General features: G+C 40.6%; 1 protein-coding gene across 1 annotated transcript in view; it reads left to right on the forward strand.

Moving 5' to 3' along the window:
• lrp3 (low density lipoprotein receptor-related protein 3) overlaps positions 1–20563 on the forward strand; it is a 65833-nt gene that overhangs the window by 23716 nt on the left and 21554 nt on the right. Inside the window, 4 exon segments of the mRNA XM_090221978.1 lie at positions 825–1018; positions 1632–1832; positions 2894–3115; positions 10098–10304. Of these exon segments, the coding sequence (XP_090078104.1) occupies positions 825–1018; positions 1632–1832; positions 2894–3115; positions 10098–10304 (824 nt within the window).

The following is a 20563-nucleotide window of genomic DNA, read 5'->3' on the forward strand; positions in this document are numbered from 1 at the left end:
CTTCTCTGTCTAACTACCATCTGGCATCGATGGAGTCACTGATAACAGCTGTGGTGTTCACCTTCTCTGTCTAACTACCATCTGGCATCGATGGAGTCACTGATAACAGCTGTGGTGTTCACCTTCTCTGTCTAACTACCATCTGGCATCGATGGAGTCACTGATAACAGCTGTGGTGTTCACCTTCTCTGTCTAACTACCATCTGGCATCGATGGAGTCACTGATAACAGCTGTGGTGTTCACCTTCTCTATCTAACTACCATCTGGCATCGATGGAGTCACTGATAACAGCTGTGGTGTTCACCTTCTCTGTCTAACTACCATCTGGCATCGATGGAGTCACTGATAACAGCTGTGGTGTTCACCTTCTCTATCTAACTACCATCTGGCATCGATGGAGTCACTGATAACAGCTGTGAGAGAAAAACACAGCCAGTTTGCTTTTTACAGTGTGAGACCCACAATCAATACTGTGTGGGATGAGAGGAGAGGTGCACTAAGCACAGCTTGTCCTATTTTACCCCAGGACGACATGTCACAGATCAATAAGCAGGTATTGAGTACGTTAGTAAAGCTGTCTGCCATTGATCTGTATTGGCAGAAGACATTGATGAGCGTCGCCCTGTCCCCAAAAACACCACAGATTAATCTGGGTAGTTTGTTGTTGGGTAGTTTGTTGTTCGGTGCTTTGTTGTTGGGTAGTTTGTTGTTGGGTGGTTTATGTCTGTTATTATGTCTGTTCCTCCAGGTCCCCTGGGCCAGTCCAGCTGTCAGAGTGATGAGTTCCTGTCTGTAGTTTGTAGTAATGTGTCTGTTCCTCCAGGTCGCCTGGGCCAGTCCAGCTGTCAGAGTGATGAGTTCCTGTGTGGTAACGGTAAATGTCTTCCCCGAACGTGGCGCTGTAACGGCCTGGATGAGTGCGGCGACGCTACCGACGAACGGAGCTGTGCCCCTCCTCCGACCCCTCCCCGCACCTCCCTCTGCCCCCCCGGCACCGCCCCCTGTACCCAGGCCCAGGTAGGTAATCCAGAGGTTAGGGAAGCGGGCTAGCAACCAGGGGGGAGTAGAAACTCTGATAGGAACAATGCTCTACACTGGGCCGACCCATTGCTTCCTACGTTTCGGGGGGGATTGGGCCGACCCATTGCTCCCTACGTCTCGGGGGGGGGATTGGGCCGACCCATTGCTTCCTACGTCTCGGGGGGGGTGATTGGGCCGACCCATTGCTTCCTACGTCTCGGGGGGGGATTGAGCTGACCCATTGCTTCCTACGTTTCGGGGGGGATTGGGCCGACCCATTGCTCCCTACGTCTCGGGGGGGGATTGGGCTGACCCATTGCTTCCTATATCTGGGGGGGGGGGTTGGGCTGACCCATTGCTTCCTACGTCTCGGGGGGGATTGGGTTGACCCATTGCTTCCTACGTCTCGGGGGGGATTGGGCCAACCCATTACTTCCTACGTCTCGGGGGGGATTGGGCGACCCATTGCTTCCTACGTCTCGGGGGGGATTGGGTTGACCCATTGCTTCCTACGTCTCGGGGGGGATTGGGTTGTGAGTATAAAGACACATTTCCGTTCCCTGCCAGAGACAATAGTAACGAACAATAAGGTGGTGTTCTTCTCCTCCAGTCCACTCGCTGCCTGCCCCCCTCGCTGCGCTGCAACGGAGCCCGGGACTGCCCCGACGGCTCGGACGAGGCAGGGTGCCCCGACACGGCCTGCGGCAAACGCCTGGGGAACTTCTACGGAACATTCGCCTCCCCGGACTTCTTCCGTCCCAACCGCAGCGCTGTGGGGGAGCTGAGGTGCTCCTGGCTACTGGACACTCAGGTAGGGAGGAGTTCAACATCTTACACATTCCATTATCTGATGGTTGCTAGGGCAGATTATTTAACCTTTAACTAGGCAAGTCAGTTAAGAACAAATTCTTATTTACAATGACGGCCTACACCGACCAAACCCGGACGACGCTGGGCCAATTGTCTGCCGCCCTACGGGACTCCCGATCACGGCCGGTTGTGATACAGCCTGGATTCGAACCAGAGTATCTGTAGTGACGCCTCTAGCGCTGAGATGCAGTGCCCTGCGCCACAGATGAATCTGTTCATCGTCGTTTGTATTTTTCTAAATAAATAAGTTAATAAATCATAGATTTCCTGACGTGTGAATGCATTACTAGACACATGCTGACTGATCTATAGCAGAGTTACACCGCTGAACACATGCTGACTGATCTATAGCAGAGTTACACCGCTGAACACATGCTGACTGATCTATAGCAGAGTTACACAGCTGAACACATGCTGACTGATCTATAGCAGAGTTACACAGCTGAACACATGCTGACTGATCTATAGCAGAGTTACACAGCTGAACACATGCTGACTGATCTATAGCAGAGTTACACAGCTGAACACATGCTGACTGATCTATAGCAGAGTTACACAGCTGAACACATGCTGACTCATCTATAGCAGAGTTACACAGCTGAACACATGCTGACTGATCTATAGCAGAGTTACACAGCTGAACACATGCTGACTGATCTATAGCAGAGTTACACAGCTGAACACATGCTGACTGATCTATAGCAGAGTTACACAGCTGAACACATGCTGACTGATCTATAGCAGAGTTACACAGCTGAACACATGCTGACTGATCTATAGCAGAGTTAGAGATGAACACATGCTGACTGATCTATAGCAGAGTTAGAGATGAACACATGCTGACTGATCTATAAGCTCCATTAAAACATAAGCTTGTTTAGTTAAACTGTCTGTCACAATGGAAAATCACTGAAATTAGTTGTTTTAGATTTTCACGTTTTTTAATCAATACGGTTGCCCTCGGTCGACTACTCGATGAATCTAAGTCATCCTTCCTCCTAGGACCCTAAGCCTATCGTGTTGCAGCTGGACCTGGGGTTAGGGCCAGGGGACTCCCTCCATGTCTATGATGGGCTGGTCCAGAGAGCAGAGCGCCTCCTGCAGGCCCTGTCGCATCATAACAACAGGAGACCAGCCCTGTTAGAATCCAGTAGAGGACAGATGAGTCTACAGTACCTGGCCCAACCACTCAGCCCTGGGCATGGGTTCAACGCTACATACCAGGTAGGCTAACCCTGACCTTAACCCTGACCCTAACCCTGACCTTAACCCTGACCCTAACCCTAAACCTGACCCTAACACCACTCAGCCCTGGTCATGGATTCAACGCTACATACCAGGTAGGCTAACCCTGACCTTAACCCTGACCCTAACCCTGACCTTAACCCTGACCCTAACCCTAAACCTGACCCTAACACCACTCAGCCCTGGTCATGGATTCAACGCTACATACCAGGTAGGCTAACCCTGACCTTAACCCTGACCCTAACCCTAAACCTGACCCTAACACCACTCAGCCCTGGTCATGGATTCAACGCTACATACCAGGTAGGCTAACCCTGACCTTAACCCTGACCCTAACCCTGACCTTAACCCTGACCCTAACCCTAAACCTGACCCTAACACCACTCAGCCCTGGTCATGGATTCAACGCTACATAATGGTTTTCTTGATGATGAAGTGCTCTGTTTTGTTTTCATGTGTTTTGTGTTTAGAACTGTCATTGGTCCAGAGTTTATCCTGACCAGACAGAAGACTAGTACCCAGAGTTTATCCTGACCAGACAGAAGACTAGTACCCAGAGTTTATCCTGACCAGACAGAAGACTAGAACCCAGAGTTTATCCTGACCAGACAGAAGACTAGTACCCAGAGTTTATCCTGACCAGACAGAAGACTAGTACCCAGAGTTTATCCTGACCAGGCAGAAGAATAGTACCCAGAGTTTATCCTGACCAGGCAGAAGACTAGTACCCAGAGTTTATCCTGACCAGACAGAAGACTAAGTACCCAGAGTTTATCCTGACCAGGCAGAAGACTAGTACCCAGAGTTTATCCTGACCAGACAGAAGACTAGTACCCAGAGTTTATCCTGACCAGGCAGAAGACTAGTACCCAGAGTTTATCCTGACCAGACAGAAGACTAGTACCCAGAGTTTATCCTGACCAGGCAGAAGACTAGTACCCAGAGTTTATCCTGACCAGACAGAAGACTAGTACCCAGAGTTTATCCTGACCAGGCAGAAGACTAGTACCCAGAGTTTATCCTGACCAGACAGAAGACTAGTACCCAGAGTTTATCCTGACCAGGCAGAAGACTAGTACCCAGAGTTTATCCTGACCAGACAGAAGACTAGTACCCAGAGTTTATCCTGACCAGACAGAAGACTAGTACCCAGAGTTTATCCTGACCAGACAGAAGACTAGGACTAGTACCCAGAGTTTATCCTGACCAGACAGAAGACTAGTACCCAGAGTTTATCCAGACCAGACAGAAGACTAGTACCCAGAGTTTATCCTGAGCAGACAGAAGACTAGTACCCAGAGTTTATCCTGACCAGACAGAAGACTAGTACCCAGAGTTTATCCTGACCAGACAGAAGACTAGTACCCAGAGTTTATCCTGACCAGACAGAAGACTAATACCCAGAGTTTATCCTGACCAGACAGAAGACTAGTACCCAGAGTTTATCCTGACCAGACAGAAGACTAGGACTAGTACCCAGAGTTTATCCTGACCAGACAGAAGACTAGTACCCAGAGTTTATCCTGACCAGACAGAAGACTGGTACCCAGAGTTTATCCTGACCAGACAGAAGACTAGTACCCAGAGTTTATCCTGACCAGACAGAAGACTAGTACCCAGAGTTTATCCAGACCAGACAGAAGACTAGTACCCAGAGTTTATCCTGGCCAGACAGAAGACTAGTACCCAGAGTTTATCCTGACCAGACAGAAGACTAGTACCCAGAGTTTATCCTGACCAGACAGAAGACTAGAACCCAGAGTTTATCCTGACCAGACAGAAGACTAGGACTAGTACCCAGAGTTTATCCTGACCAGACAGAAGACTAGTACCCAGAGTTTATCCTGACCAGACAGAAGACTGGTACCCAGAGTTTATCCTGACCAGACAGAAGACTAGTACCCAGAGTTTATCCTGACCAGACAGAAGACTAGTACCCAGAGTTTATCCAGACCAGACAGAAGACTTGTACCCAGAGTTTATCCTGGCCAGACAGAAGACTAGTACCCAGAGTTTATCCTGACCAGACAGAAGACTAGTACCCAGAGTTTATCCTGACCAGACAGAAGACTAGAACCCAGAGTTTATCCTGAGCAGACAGAAGACTAGTACCCAGAGTTTATCCTGACCAGACAGAAGACTAGTACCCAGAGTTTATCCTGACCAGACAGAAGACTAGGACTAGTACCCAGAGTTTATCCTGACCAGACAGAAGACTAGTACCCAGAGTTTATCCTGACCAGACAGAAGACTAGTACCCAGAGTTTATCCTGAGCAGACAGAAGACTAGTACCCAGAGTTTATCCTGACCAGACAGAAGACTAGTACCCAGAGTTTATCCTGACCAGACAGAAGACTAGTACCCAGAGTTTATCCTGACCAGACAGAAGACTAATACCCAGAGTTTATCCTGACCAGACAGAAGACTAGTACCCAGAGTTTATCCTGACCAGACAGAAGACTAGGACTAGTACCCAGAGTTTATCCTGACCAGACAGAAGACTAGTACCCAGAGTTTATCCTGACCAGACAGAAGACTGGTACCCAGAGTTTATCCTGACCAGACAGAAGACTAGGACTAGTACCCAGAGTTTATCCTGACCAGACAGAAGACTAGTACCCAGAGTTTATCCTGACCAGACAGAAGACTAGGACTAGTACCCAGAGTTTATCCTGACCAGACAGAAGACTAGTACCCAGAGTTTATCCTGACCAGACAGAAGACTGGTACCCAGAGTTTATCCTGACCAGACAGAAGACTAGTACCCAGAGTTTATCCTGACCAGACAGAAGACTAGTACCCAGAGTTTATCCAGACCAGACAGAAGACTAGTACCCAGAGTTTATCCTGGCCAGACAGAAGACTAGTACCCAGAGTTTATCCTGACCAGACAGAAGACTAGTACCCAGAGTTTATCCTGACCAGACAGAAGACTAGAACCCAGAGTTTATCCTGACCAGACAGAAGACTAGGACTAGTACCCAGAGTTTATCCTGACCAGACAGAAGACTAGTACCCAGAGTTTATCCTGACCAGACAGAAGACTGGTACCCAGAGTTTATCCTGACCAGACAGAAGACTAGTACCCAGAGTTTATCCTGACCAGACAGAAGACTAGTACCCAGAGTTTATCCAGACCAGACAGAAGACTTGTACCCAGAGTTTATCCTGGCCAGACAGAAGACTAGTACCCAGAGTTTATCCTGACCAGACAGAAGACTAGTACCCAGAGTTTATCCTGACCAGACAGAAGACTAGAACCCAGAGTTTATCCTGAGCAGACAGAAGACTAGTACCCAGAGTTTATCCTGACCAGACAGAAGACTAGTACCCAGAGTTTATCCTGACCAGACAGAAGACTAGGACTAGTACCCAGAGTTTATCCTGACCAGACAGAAGACTAGTACCCAGAGTTTATCCTGACCAGACAGAAGACTAGTACCCAGAGTTTATCCTGAGCAGACAGAAGACTAGTACCCAGAGTTTATCCTGACCAGACAGAAGACTAGTACCCAGAGTTTATCCTGACCAGACAGAAGACTAGTACCCAGAGTTTATCCTGACCAGACAGAAGACTAATACCCAGAGTTTATCCTGACCAGACAGAAGACTAGTACCCAGAGTTTATCCTGACCAGACAGAAGACTAGGACTAGTACCTAGAGTTTATCCTGACCAGACAGAAGACTAGTACCCAGAGTTTATCCAGACCAGACAGAAGACTGGTACCCAGAGTTTATCCTGACCAGACAGAAGACTAGTACCCAGAGTTTATCCTGACCAGACAGAAGACTAGTACCCAGAGTTTATCCAGACCAGACAGAAGACTAGTACCCAGAGTTTATCCTGGCCAGACAGAAGACTAGTACCCAGAGTTTATCCTGACCAGACAGAAGACTAGTACCCAGAGTTTATCCTGACCAGACAGAAGACTAGAACCCAGAGTTTATCCTGACCAGACAGAAGACTAGGACTAGTACCCAGAGTTTATCCTGACCAGACAGAAGACTAGTACCCAGAGTTTATCCTGACCAGACAGAAGACTGGTACCCAGAGTTTATCCTGACCAGACAGAAGACTAGTACCCAGAGTTTATCCTGACCAGACAGAAGACTAGTACCCAGAGTTTATCCTGACCAGACAGAAGACTAGTACCCAGAGTTTATCCTGACCAGACAGAAGACTAGTACCCAGAGTTTATCCTGAGCAGACAGAAGACTAGTACCCAGAGTTTATCCAGACCAGACAGAAGACTAGTACCCAGAGTTTATCCTGGCCAGACAGAAGACTAGTACCCAGAGTTTATCCTGACCAGACAGAAGACTAGTACCCAGAGTTTATCCTGACCAGACAGAAGACTAGAACCCAGAGTTTATCCTGACCAGACAGAAGACTAGGACTAGTACCCAGAGTTTATCCTGACCAGACAGAAGACTAGTACCCAGAGTTTATCCTGACCAGACAGAAGACTGGTACCCAGAGTTTATCCTGACCAGACAGAAGACTAGTACCCAGAGTTTATCCTGACCAGACAGAAGACTAGTACCCAGAGTTTATCCTGACCAGACAGAAGACTAGGACTAGTACCCAGAGTTTATCCTGAGCAGACAGAAGACTAGTACTCAGAGTTTATCCTGACCAGACAGAAGACTAGAACCCAGAGTTTATCCTGACCAGACAGAAGACTAGTACCCAGAGTTTATCCTGACCAGACAGAAGACTAGTACCCAGAGTTTATCCTGACCAGACAGAAGACTAGTACCCAGAGTTTATCCTGACCAGACAGAAGACTAGTACTCAGAGTTTATCCTGACCAGACAGAAGACTAGTACCCAGAGTTTATCCTGACCAGACAGAAGACTAGTACCCAGAGTTTATCCTGACCAGACAGAAGACTAGGACTAGTACCCAGAGTTTATCCTGAGCAGACAGAAGACTAGTACTCAGAGTTTATCCTGACCAGACAGAAGACTAGAACCCAGAGTTTATCCTGACCAGACAGAAGACTAGTACCCAGAGTTTATCCTGACCAGACAGAAGACTAGTACCCAGAGTTTATCCTGACCAGACAGAAGACTAGGACTGGTACCCAGAGTTTATCCTGAGCAGACAGAAGACTAGTACTCAGAGTTTATCCTGACCAGACAGAAGACTAGAACCCAGAGTTTATCCTGACCAGACAGAAGACTAGTACCCAGAGTTTATCCTGACCAGACAGAAGACTATGACTAGTACCCAGAGTTTATCCAGACCAGACAGAAGACTAGGACTAGTACCCAGAGTTTATCCTGAGCAGACAGAAGACTAGTACCCAGAGTTTATCCTGACCAGACAGAAGACTAGAACCCAGAGTTTATCCTGACCAGACAGAAGACTAGTACACAGAGTTTATCCAGACCAGACAGAAGACTAGTACCCAGAGTTTATCCTGACCAGACAGAAGACTAGTACCCAGAGTTTATCCTGACCAGACAGAAGACTAGTACCCAGAGTTTATCCTGACCAGACAGAAGACTAGTACCCAGAGTTTATCCTGACCAGACAGAAGACTAGTACCCAGAGTTTATCCTGACCAGACAGAAGACTAGTACACAGAGTTTATCCTGACCAGACAGAAGACTAGTACCCAGAGTTTATCCTGACCAGACAGAAGACTAGTACCCAGAGTTTATCCTGACCAGACAGAAGACTAGGACTAGTACCCATAGTTTATCCTGAGCAGACAGAAGACTAGTACTCAGAGTTTATCCTGACCAGACAGAAGACTAGAACCCAGAGTTTATCCTGACCAGACAGAAGATTAGTACCCAGAGTTTATCCTGACCAGACAGAAGACTATGACTAGTACCCAGAGTTTATCCAGACCAGACAGAAGACTAGGACTAGTACCCAGAGTTTATCCTGAGCAGACAGAAGACTAGTACCCAGAGTTTATCCTGACCAGACAGAAGACTAGAACCCAGAGTTTATCCTGACCAGACAGAATACTAGTACCCAGAGTTTATCCTGAGCAGACAGAAGACTAGTACCCAGAGTTTATCCTGACCAGACAGAAGACTAGTACACAGAGTTTATCCAGACCAGACAGAACACTAGTACCCAGAGTTTATCCTGACCAGACAGAAGACTAGTACCCAGAGTTTATCCTGAGCAGACAGAAGACTAGAACCCAGAGTTTATCCTGACCAGACAGAAGATTAGTACCCAGAGTTTATCCTGACCAGACAGAAGACTATGACTAGTACCCAGAGTTTATCCAGACCAGACAGAAGACTAGGACTAGTACCCAGAGTTTATCCTGAGCAGACAGAAGACTAGTACCCAGAGTTTATCCTGACCAGACAGAAGACTAGAACCCAGAGTTTATCCTGACCAGACAGAAGACTAGTACCCAGAGTTTATCCTGAGCAGACAGAAGACTAGTACCCAGAGTTTATCCTGACCAGACAGAAGACTAGTACACAGAGTTTATCCAGACCAGACAGAACACTAGTACCCAGAGTTTATCCTGACCAGACAGAAGACTAGTAATCAAATCAAAATCAAATCAAATCAAATGTATTTATATAGCCCTTCGTACATCAGCTGATATCTCAAAGTGCTGTACAGAAACCCAGCCTAAAACCCCAAACAGCAAGCAATGCAGGTGTAGAAGCACGGCGACAGAAGACTAGTACCCAGAGTTTATCCTGACCAGACAGAAGACTAGAACCCAGAGTTTATCCTGACCAGACAGAAGACTAGTACCCAGAGTTCATCCTGACCAGACAGAAGACTATGACTAGTACCCAGAGTTTATCCAGACCAGACAGAAGACTTGTACCCAGAGTTTTTCCTGACCAGACAGAAGACTAGTACCCAGAGTTTATCCTGACCAGACAGAAGACTAGTACCCAGAGTTTATCCTGACCAGATGATCAAGAGATGACTTCATGAGTACGTTTCCTGTTCTATCCTGTAGGTGAAAGGTTACTGTTTCCCTGGGGAACACCCGTGCGGATTGGACCAGGGCTGTTACTCTGAACGCCAGCGCTGTGACGGGTACTGGCACTGCCCTACGGGGCGCGACGAGGAGGAGTGTCCAGTTTGCCAGGAGGGGGAGTACCCCTGTGAGGGGGGCAGTGGGGCCTGCTACCCTGCCTCTGAAAGATGTAACAACCAGAAGAAGGTATCTATCAATCAATCAATCAATACTTTATTATCCTATTGTACAATTCTGATATAAATCATTGTGCTAAATTCCTGGATCTAGGAGAGAAACCCTTCAGTTGAAAACATTCTAGTTACGGTCTATTTTCTGACTATGCTTCTAGTGATCGTTGTGTCGAAAAACAGGCAAGCTTTTAATACATCAAATCAAATTATTATTTAATAACAGTGAAATGCTTACTGACGGTCCTTTACTCAATAAAGATCCAGATTAAAATAAATTCAAATGAAATAGTGACGTAAGGAATTAATAAAAGAGGACAGTGAATTAAAAATAATCTATTTAGTTGCTGAATTCTTCCAAATATGTTGTTGTGTTATCTTTGACGTCGGCCTTCTGCCAATTCTTAGATTCTTTTCAACAGTAAGTATTCACACCTGTCACGTTCTGACCTTTATTTCCTTTTGTCTTTAGTTAGTATGGTCGGGGCGTGAGTTGGGGTGGGCAGTCTATGTGTGTTTTTCTATGTTTGGGTTTTAAGTTCGGCCTAGTATGGTTCTCAATCAGAGCCAGGTGTCGTTAGTTGTCTCTGATTGAGAATCATACTTAGGTAGCCTGGGTTTCACTGTTTGTTTGTGGGTGTTTGTCGCCACACGGTACTGTTTCAGGTTTTCATCACATCGTTTATTGTTTTGTATTTCAGTGTTCATTTCATTTTTAATAAATCGTCATGAACACTTCCCTCGCTGGATCTTGGTCCGATCCTTCCTCTTCATCAGACGAAGAGGAAATCTGCCGTTACAGCACCCCTTGACATGTTGTTGTGTTACAGCCTGAATTTAAAATGTATTCCATTTAGATGTTGTTTTACTGGCCTACCCACAATACTCCATAATGTCAAAGTGGAATTAAGTTTTTTCTAAATGTTTACAAATTAATAAAAAAATGAAAAGCTGAAATGCCTTGAGTCAATAAGCGTCTCGCTCGTTGTCGTGGAAATGAGTCAATAAGTGTCCGGCTCGTTTTCGTGGAAATGAGTCAATAAGTGTCCCGCTCGTTATCGTGGAAATTAGTCAATAAGTGTCCCGCTCGTTGTCGTGGAAATGAGTCAATAAGTGTCCCGCTCGTTGTCGTGGAAATGAGTCAATAAGTGTCCCGCTCGTTGTCGTTGAAATAAGTCAATAAGTGTTCCGCTCGTTGTCGTGGAAATAAGTCAATAAGTGTCCCGCTCGTTGTCGTGGAAATGAGTCAATAAGTGTTCTGCTCGTTGTCGTGGAATTGAGTCAATGAGTGTCCCGCTCGTTGTCGTGGAAATGAGTCAATAAGTGTCCCGCTCGTTGCCGTGGCAATGAGTCAATAAGTGTCCCGCTCGTTGTCGTGGAAATGAGTCAATAAGTGTTCTGCTCGTTGTCGTGGAATTGAGTCAATGAGTGTCCCGCTCGTTGCCGTGGCAATGAGTCAATAAGTGTCCCGCTCGTTGTCGTGGAAATGAGTCAATAAGTGTCCCGCTCGTTGTCGTGGAAATGAGTCAATAAGTGTCCCGCTCGTTGTCGTGGAAATGAGTCAATAAGTGTCCCGCTCGTTGTCGTGGAAATTAGTCAGTAAGTGACCTGCTCGTTGTCGTGGAATTGAGTCAATGAGTGTCCCGCTCGTTGCCGTGGCAATGAGTCAATAAGTGTCCCGCTCGTTGTCGTGGAAATGAGTCAATAAGTGTCCCGCTCGTTGTCGTGGAAATGAGTCAATAAGTGTCCCGCTCGTTGTCGTGGAAATGAGTCAATAAGTGTCCCGCTCGTTGTCGTGGAAATTAGTCAGTAAGTGACCTGCTCGTTGTCGTGGAAATGAGTCAATAAGTGTCCCGCTCGTTGTCGTGGAAATGAGTCAATAAGTGTCCCGCTCGTTGTCGTGGAAATGAGTCAATAAGTGTCCCGCTCGTTGCCGTGGCAATGACCGGACCAAGGTGCAGCAGCTTACTTAGGCTATAATGCCCCTAACAAAGACAACTACCCACAACCATGAAGCTTACTTAGACTATAATGGCCCTAACAACGACAATTACCCACAACCATGAAGCTTACTTAGACTATAATGCCCCTAACAAAGACTACTACCCACAACCATGAAGCTTACTTAGACTATAATGCCCCTAACAAAGACAACTACCCACAACCATGAAGCTTACTTAGACTATAATGCCCCTGACAAAGACAACTACCCACAACCGTGAAGCTTACTTAGACTATAATGCCCCTAACAAAGACAACTACCCACAAATACAAAAGGAAAAAGGCTGCCTAAGTTTGATTCCCAATCAGAGACAATGATAGACAGCTGTCCCTGATGGAGAACCCAAAACATAGAAACAAAGAACATAGAGTTTCCCACCCGAGTCACCAACCAACCAAACATAGAGAATAAAAATATCTCTACGGTCAGGGCGTGACAATAAGTATTCAATCCCTTTGTTATGGCAAGCCTAAATAAATTCAGGAGCAAAAAATGTCCTTAACAAGTCACATAATAAGTCTGTGTGCAATAATAGTGTTTAACATGATGTTTGAATGACTACCTCATCTCTGTACCCCCACACATACAATTATCCGTCAGGTCCCTCAGTCGAGCAGTGAATTTCGAACACAGATTCAACCACAAAGACCAGGGAGCTTTTCCAAGGCCTCGCTGAGAAGGAGGTTGAGGCGTAAAAATAAAAAAATATTATTTATTTTATTTTACCTTTATTTAACCAGGCAAGTCAGTTAAGAACACATTCTTATTTACAATGACGGCTTAGGAACAGTGGGTTAACTGCCTGTTCAGGGGCAGAACGACATATTTCACAAACCTTTGAGGTTGGTGAAGTTATTAATTACACTTTGGATGGTTTATCAATCAATACACACAGTCACTACAAAGATACAGGCGTCCTTCCTAACTCAGTTGCCGGAGAGGAAGGAATTTTTTCATTTAAATTTTATTCATATTTTATTGAACCTTTTATAGGGCAAGTCAGTTAAGAACAAATTCTTATTTACAATGACTGTCTAGGAACAGTGGGTTAACTGCCTGTACTGCCTACCAAACATTACCAACATATTCTCAATCTAATCTACACACTGAGGAAGACAACACAATGACTGTCTACCAAACATTACCAACATATTCTCAATCTAATCTACACACTGAGGAAGACAACATGCTGATCAATATAATATAATATACACACTGAGGAAGACAACATACTGATCAATATAATATAATATACACACTGAGGAAGACAACATGCTGATCAATATAATATAATATACACACTGAGGAAGACAACATACTGATCAATATAATATACACACTGAGGAAGACAACATACTGATCAATATAATATACACACTGAGGAAGACAACATGCTGATCAATATAATATAATATACACACTGAGGAAGACAACATACTGATCAATATAATATACACACTGAGGAAGACAACATACTGATCAATATAATATAATATACACACTGAGGAAGACAACATACTGATCAATATAATATAATATACACACTGAGGAAGACAACATACTGATCAATATAATATAATATACACACTGAGGAAGACAACATACTGATCAATATAATATACACACTGAGGAAGACAACATGCTGATCAATATAATATACACACTGAGGAAGACAACATACTGATCAATATAATATAATATACACACTGAGGAAGACAACATACTGATCAATATAATATAATATACACACTGAGGAAGACAACATACTGATCAATATAATATACACACTGAGGAAGACAACATACTGATCAATATAATATAATATACACACTGAGGAAGACAACATACTGATCAATATAATATAATATACACACTGAGGAAGACAACATGCTGATCAATATAATATAATATACACACTGAGGAAGACAACATACTGATCAATATAATATACACACTGAGGAAGACAACATACTGATCAATATAATATACACACTGAGGAAGACAACATGCTGATCAATATAATATAATATACACACTGAGGAAGACAACATACTGATCAATATAATATACACACTGAGGAAGACAACATACTGATCAATATAATATAATATACACACTGAGGAAGACAACATACTGATCAATATAATATAATATACACACTGAGGAAGACCACATGCTGATCAATATAATATAATATACACACTGAGGAAGACAACATACTGATCAATATAATATAATATACACACTGAGGAAGACAACATACTGATCAATATAATATAATATACACACTGAGGAAGACCACATACTGATCAATATAATATAATATACACACTGAGGAAGACAACATACTGATCAATATAATATACACACTGAGGAAGACAACATACTGATCAATATAATATACACACTGAGGAAGACAACATACTGATCAATATAATATACACACTGAGGAAGACAACATGCTGATCAATATAATATAATATACACACTGAGGAAGACAACATACTGATCAATATAATATAATATACACACTGAGGAAGACAACATGCTGATCAATATAATATACACACTGAGGAAGACAACATACTGATCAATATAATATAATATACACACTGAGGAAGACAACATGCTGATCAATATAATATACACACTGAGGAAGACAACATACTGATCAATATAATATAATATACACACTGAGGAAGACAACATACTGATCAATATAATATAATATACACACTGAGGAAGACAACATGCTGATCAATATAATATAATATACACACTGAGGAAGACAACATACTGATCAATATAATATAATATACACACTGAGGAAGACAACATACTGATCAATATAATATAATATACACACTGAGGAAGACAACATACTGATCAATATAATATACACACTGAGGAAGACAACATACTGATCAATATAATATAATATACACACTGAGGAAGACAACATGCTGATCAATATAATATAATATACACACTGAGGAAGACAACATACTGATCAATATAATATACACACTGAGGAAGACAACATACTGATCAATATAATATAATATACACACTGAGGAAGACAACATACTGATCAATATAATATACACACTGAGGAAGACAACATACTGATCAATATAATATAATATACACACTGAGGAAGACAACATACTGATCAATATAATATACACACTGAGGAAGACAACATACTGATCAATATAATATAATATACACACTGAGGAAGACAACATGCTGATCAATATAATATACACACTGAGGAAGACAACATACTGATCAATATAATATAATATACACACTGAGGAAGACAACATGCTGATCAATATAATATAATATACACACTGAGGAAGACAACATACTGATCAATATAATATACACACTGAGGAAGACAACATACTGATCAATATAATATAATATACACACTGAGGAAGACAACATGCTGATCAATATAATATAATATACACACTGAGGAAGACAACATACTGATCAATATAATATAATATACACACTGAGGAAGACAACATACTGATCAATATAATCTAATATACACACTGAGGAAGACAACATACTGATCAATATAATATAATATACACACTGAGGAAGACAACATGCTGATCAATATAATATACACACTGAGGAAGACAACATACTGATCAATATAATATACACACTGAGGAAGACAACATGCTGATCAATATAATATAATATACACACTGAGGAAGACAACATGCTGATCAATATAATATACACACTGAGGAAGACAACATACTGATCAATATAATATAATATACACACTGAGGAAGACAACATACTGATCAATATAATATACACACTGAGGAAGACAACATGCTGATCAATATAATATAATATACACACTGAGGAAGACAACATGCTGATCAATATAATATAATATACACACTGAGGAAGACAACATGCTGATCAATATAATATAATATACACACTGAGGAAGACAACATGCTGATCAATATAATATACACACTGAGGAAGACAACATACTGATCAATATAATATAATATACACACTGAGGAAGACAACATACTGATTAATATAATATACACACTGAGGAAGACAACATGCTGATCAATATAATATATTATACACACTGAGGAAGACAACATACTGATCAATATAATATAATATACACACTGAGGAAGACAACATACTGATCAATATAATATAATATACACACTGAGGAAGACAACATGCTGATCAATATAATATAATATACACACTGAGGAAGACAACATGCTGATCAATATAATATAATATACACACTGAGGAAGACAACATACTGATCAATATAATATAATATACACACTGAGGAAGACAACATGCTGATCAATATAATATAATATACACACTGAGGAAGACAACATACTGATCAATATAATATACACACTGAGGAAGACAACATGCTGATCAATATAATATAATATACACACTGAGGAAGACAACATACTGATCAATATAATATACACACTGAGGAAGACAACATACTGATCAATATAATATAATATACACACTGAGGAAGACAACATGCTGATCAATATAATATAATATACACACTGAGGAAGACAACATACTGATCAATATAATATAATATAATATACACACTGAGGAAGACAACATGCTGATCAATATAATATACACACTGAGGAAGACAACATACTGATCAATATAATATAATATACACACTGAGGAAGACAACATACTGATCAATATAATATAATATACACACTGAGGAAGACAACATACTGATCAATATAATATACACACTGAGGAAGACAACATACTGATCAATATAATATACACACTGAGGAAGACAACATACTGATCAATATAATATAATATACACACTGAGGAAGACAACATACTGATCAATATAATATAATATACACACTGAGGAAGACAACATGCTGATCAATATAATATAATATACACACTGAGGAAGACAACATACTGATCAATATAATATACACACTGAGAAAGACAACATACTGATCAATATAATATAATATACACACTGAGGAAGACAACATGCTGATCAATATAATATAATATACACACTGAGGAAGACAACATACTGATCAATATAATATAATATACACACTGAGGAAGACAACATACTGATCAATATAATATAATATACACACTGAGGAAGACAACATACTGATCAATATAATATAATATACACACTGAGGAAGACAACATACTGATCAATATAATATAATATACACACTGAGGAAGACAACATGCTGATCAATATAATATAATATACACACTGAGGAAGACAACATACTGATCAATATAATATAATATACACACTGAGGAAGACAACATGCTGATCAATATAATATAATATACACACTGAGGAAGACAACATGCTGATCAATATAATATAATATACACACTGAGGAAGACAACATACTGATCAATATAATATAATATACACACTGAGGAAGACAACATACTGATCAATATAATATAATATACACACTGAGGAAGACAACATACTGATCAATATAATATACACACTGAGGAAGACAACATGCTGATCAATATAATATACACACTGAGGAAGACAACATACTGATCAATATAATATAATATACACACTGAGGAAGACAACATACTGATCAATATAATATAATATACACACTGAGGAAGACAACATACTGATCAATATAATATAATATACACACTGAGGAAGACAACATACTGATCAATATAATATAATATACACACTGAGGAAGACAACATACTGATCAATATAATATAATATACACACTGAGGAAGACAACATACTGATCACTATAATATACACACTGAGGAAGACAACATACTGATCAATATAATATAATATACACACTGAGGAAGACAACATACTGATCAATATAATATAATATACACACTGAGGAAGACAACATACTGATCAATATAATATACACACTGAGGAAGACAACATACTGATCAATATAATATACACACTGAGGAAGACAACATACTGATCAATATAATATAATATACACACTGAGGAAGACAACATACTGATCAATATAATATAATATACACACTGAGGAAGACAACATGCTGATCAATATAATATACACACTGAGGAAGACAACATACTGATCAATATAATATAATATACACACTGAGGAAGACAACATGCTGATCAATATAATATAATATACACACTGAGGAAGACAACATACTGATCAATATAATATATTATACACACTGAGGAAGACAACATGCTGATCAATATAATATACACACTGAGGAAGACAACATACTGATCAATATAATATAATATACACACTGAGGAAGACAACATACTGATCAATATAATATAATATACACACTGAGGAAGACAACATACTGATCAATATAATATACACACTGAGGAAGACAACATACTGATCAATATAATATACACACTGAGGAAGACAACATACTGATCAATATAATATACACACTGAGGAAGACAACATGCTGATCAATATAATATACACACTGAGGAAGACAACATGCTGATTAATATAATATAATATACACACTGAGGAAGACAACATGCTGATCAATATAATATACACACTGAGGAAGACAACATGCTGATCAATATAATATACACACTGAGGAAGACAACATACTGATCAATATAATATACACACTGAGGAAGACAACATACTGATCAATATAATATACACACTGAGGAAGACAACATGCTGATCAATATAATATACACACTGAGGAAGACAACATGCTGATCAATATAATATAATATACACACTGAGGAAGACAACATGCTGATTAATATAATATAATATACACACTGAGGAAGACAACATACTGATCAATATAATATACACACTGAGGAAGACAACATGCTGATCAATATAATATACACACTGAGGAAGACAACATGCTGATCAATATAGTATAATATACACACTGAGGAAGACAACATACTGATCAATATAATATACACACTGAGGAAGACAACATACTGATCAATATAATATAATCTACACACTGAGGAAGACAACATGCTGATCAATATAATATAATATACACACTGAGGAAGACAACATACTGATCAATATAATATAATATACACACTGAGGAAGACAACATACTGATCAATATAATATAATCTACACACTGAGGAAGACAACATACTGATCAATATAATATACACACTGAGGAAGACAACATACTGATCAATATAATATACACACTGAGGAAGACAACATGCTGATCAATATAATATAATATACACACTGAGGAAGACAACATACTGATCAATATAATATAATATACACACTGAGGAAGACAACATACTGATCAATATAATATACACACTGAGGAAGACAACATACTGATCAATATAATATAATATACACACTGAGGAAGACAACATACTGATCAATATAATATACACACTGAGGAAGACAACATGCTGATCAATATAATATAATATACACACTGAGGAAGACAACATACTGATCAATATAATATAATATACACACTGAGGAAGACAACATGCTGATCAATATAATATACACACTGAGGAAGACAACATACTGATCAATATAATATACACACTGAGGAAGACAACATACTGATCAATATAATATAATATACACACTGAGGAAGACAACATACTGATCAATATAATATAATATACACACTGAGGAAGACAACATACTGATCAATATAATATAATATACACACTGAGGAAGACAACATACTGATCAATATAATATAATCTACACACTGAGGAAGACAACATACTGATCAATATAATATACACACTGAGGAAGACAACATACTGATCAATATAATATAATATACACACTGAGGAAGACAACACACTGATCAATATAATATAATATACACACTGAGGAAGACAACACACTGATCAATATAATATAATATACACACTGAGGAAGACAACATGCTGATCAATATAATATAATATACACACTGAGGAAGACAACATACTGATCAATATAATATAATATACACACTGAGGAAGACAACATACTGATCAATATAATATAATATACACACTGAGGAAGACAACATACTGATCAATATAATATAATATACACACTGAGGAAGACAACATGCTGATCAATATAATATAATATACACACTGAGGAAGACAACACACTGATCAATATAATATAATATACACACTGAGGAAGACAACATACTGATCAATATAATAT

The sequence above is a fragment of the Oncorhynchus mykiss genome, chromosome 26 (assembly GCF_057628025.1).
Source record: "Oncorhynchus mykiss isolate SJ-2025 chromosome 26, ASM5762802v1, whole genome shotgun sequence".
NCBI classification, from domain to species: domain Eukaryota; kingdom Metazoa; phylum Chordata; class Actinopteri; order Salmoniformes; family Salmonidae; genus Oncorhynchus; species Oncorhynchus mykiss.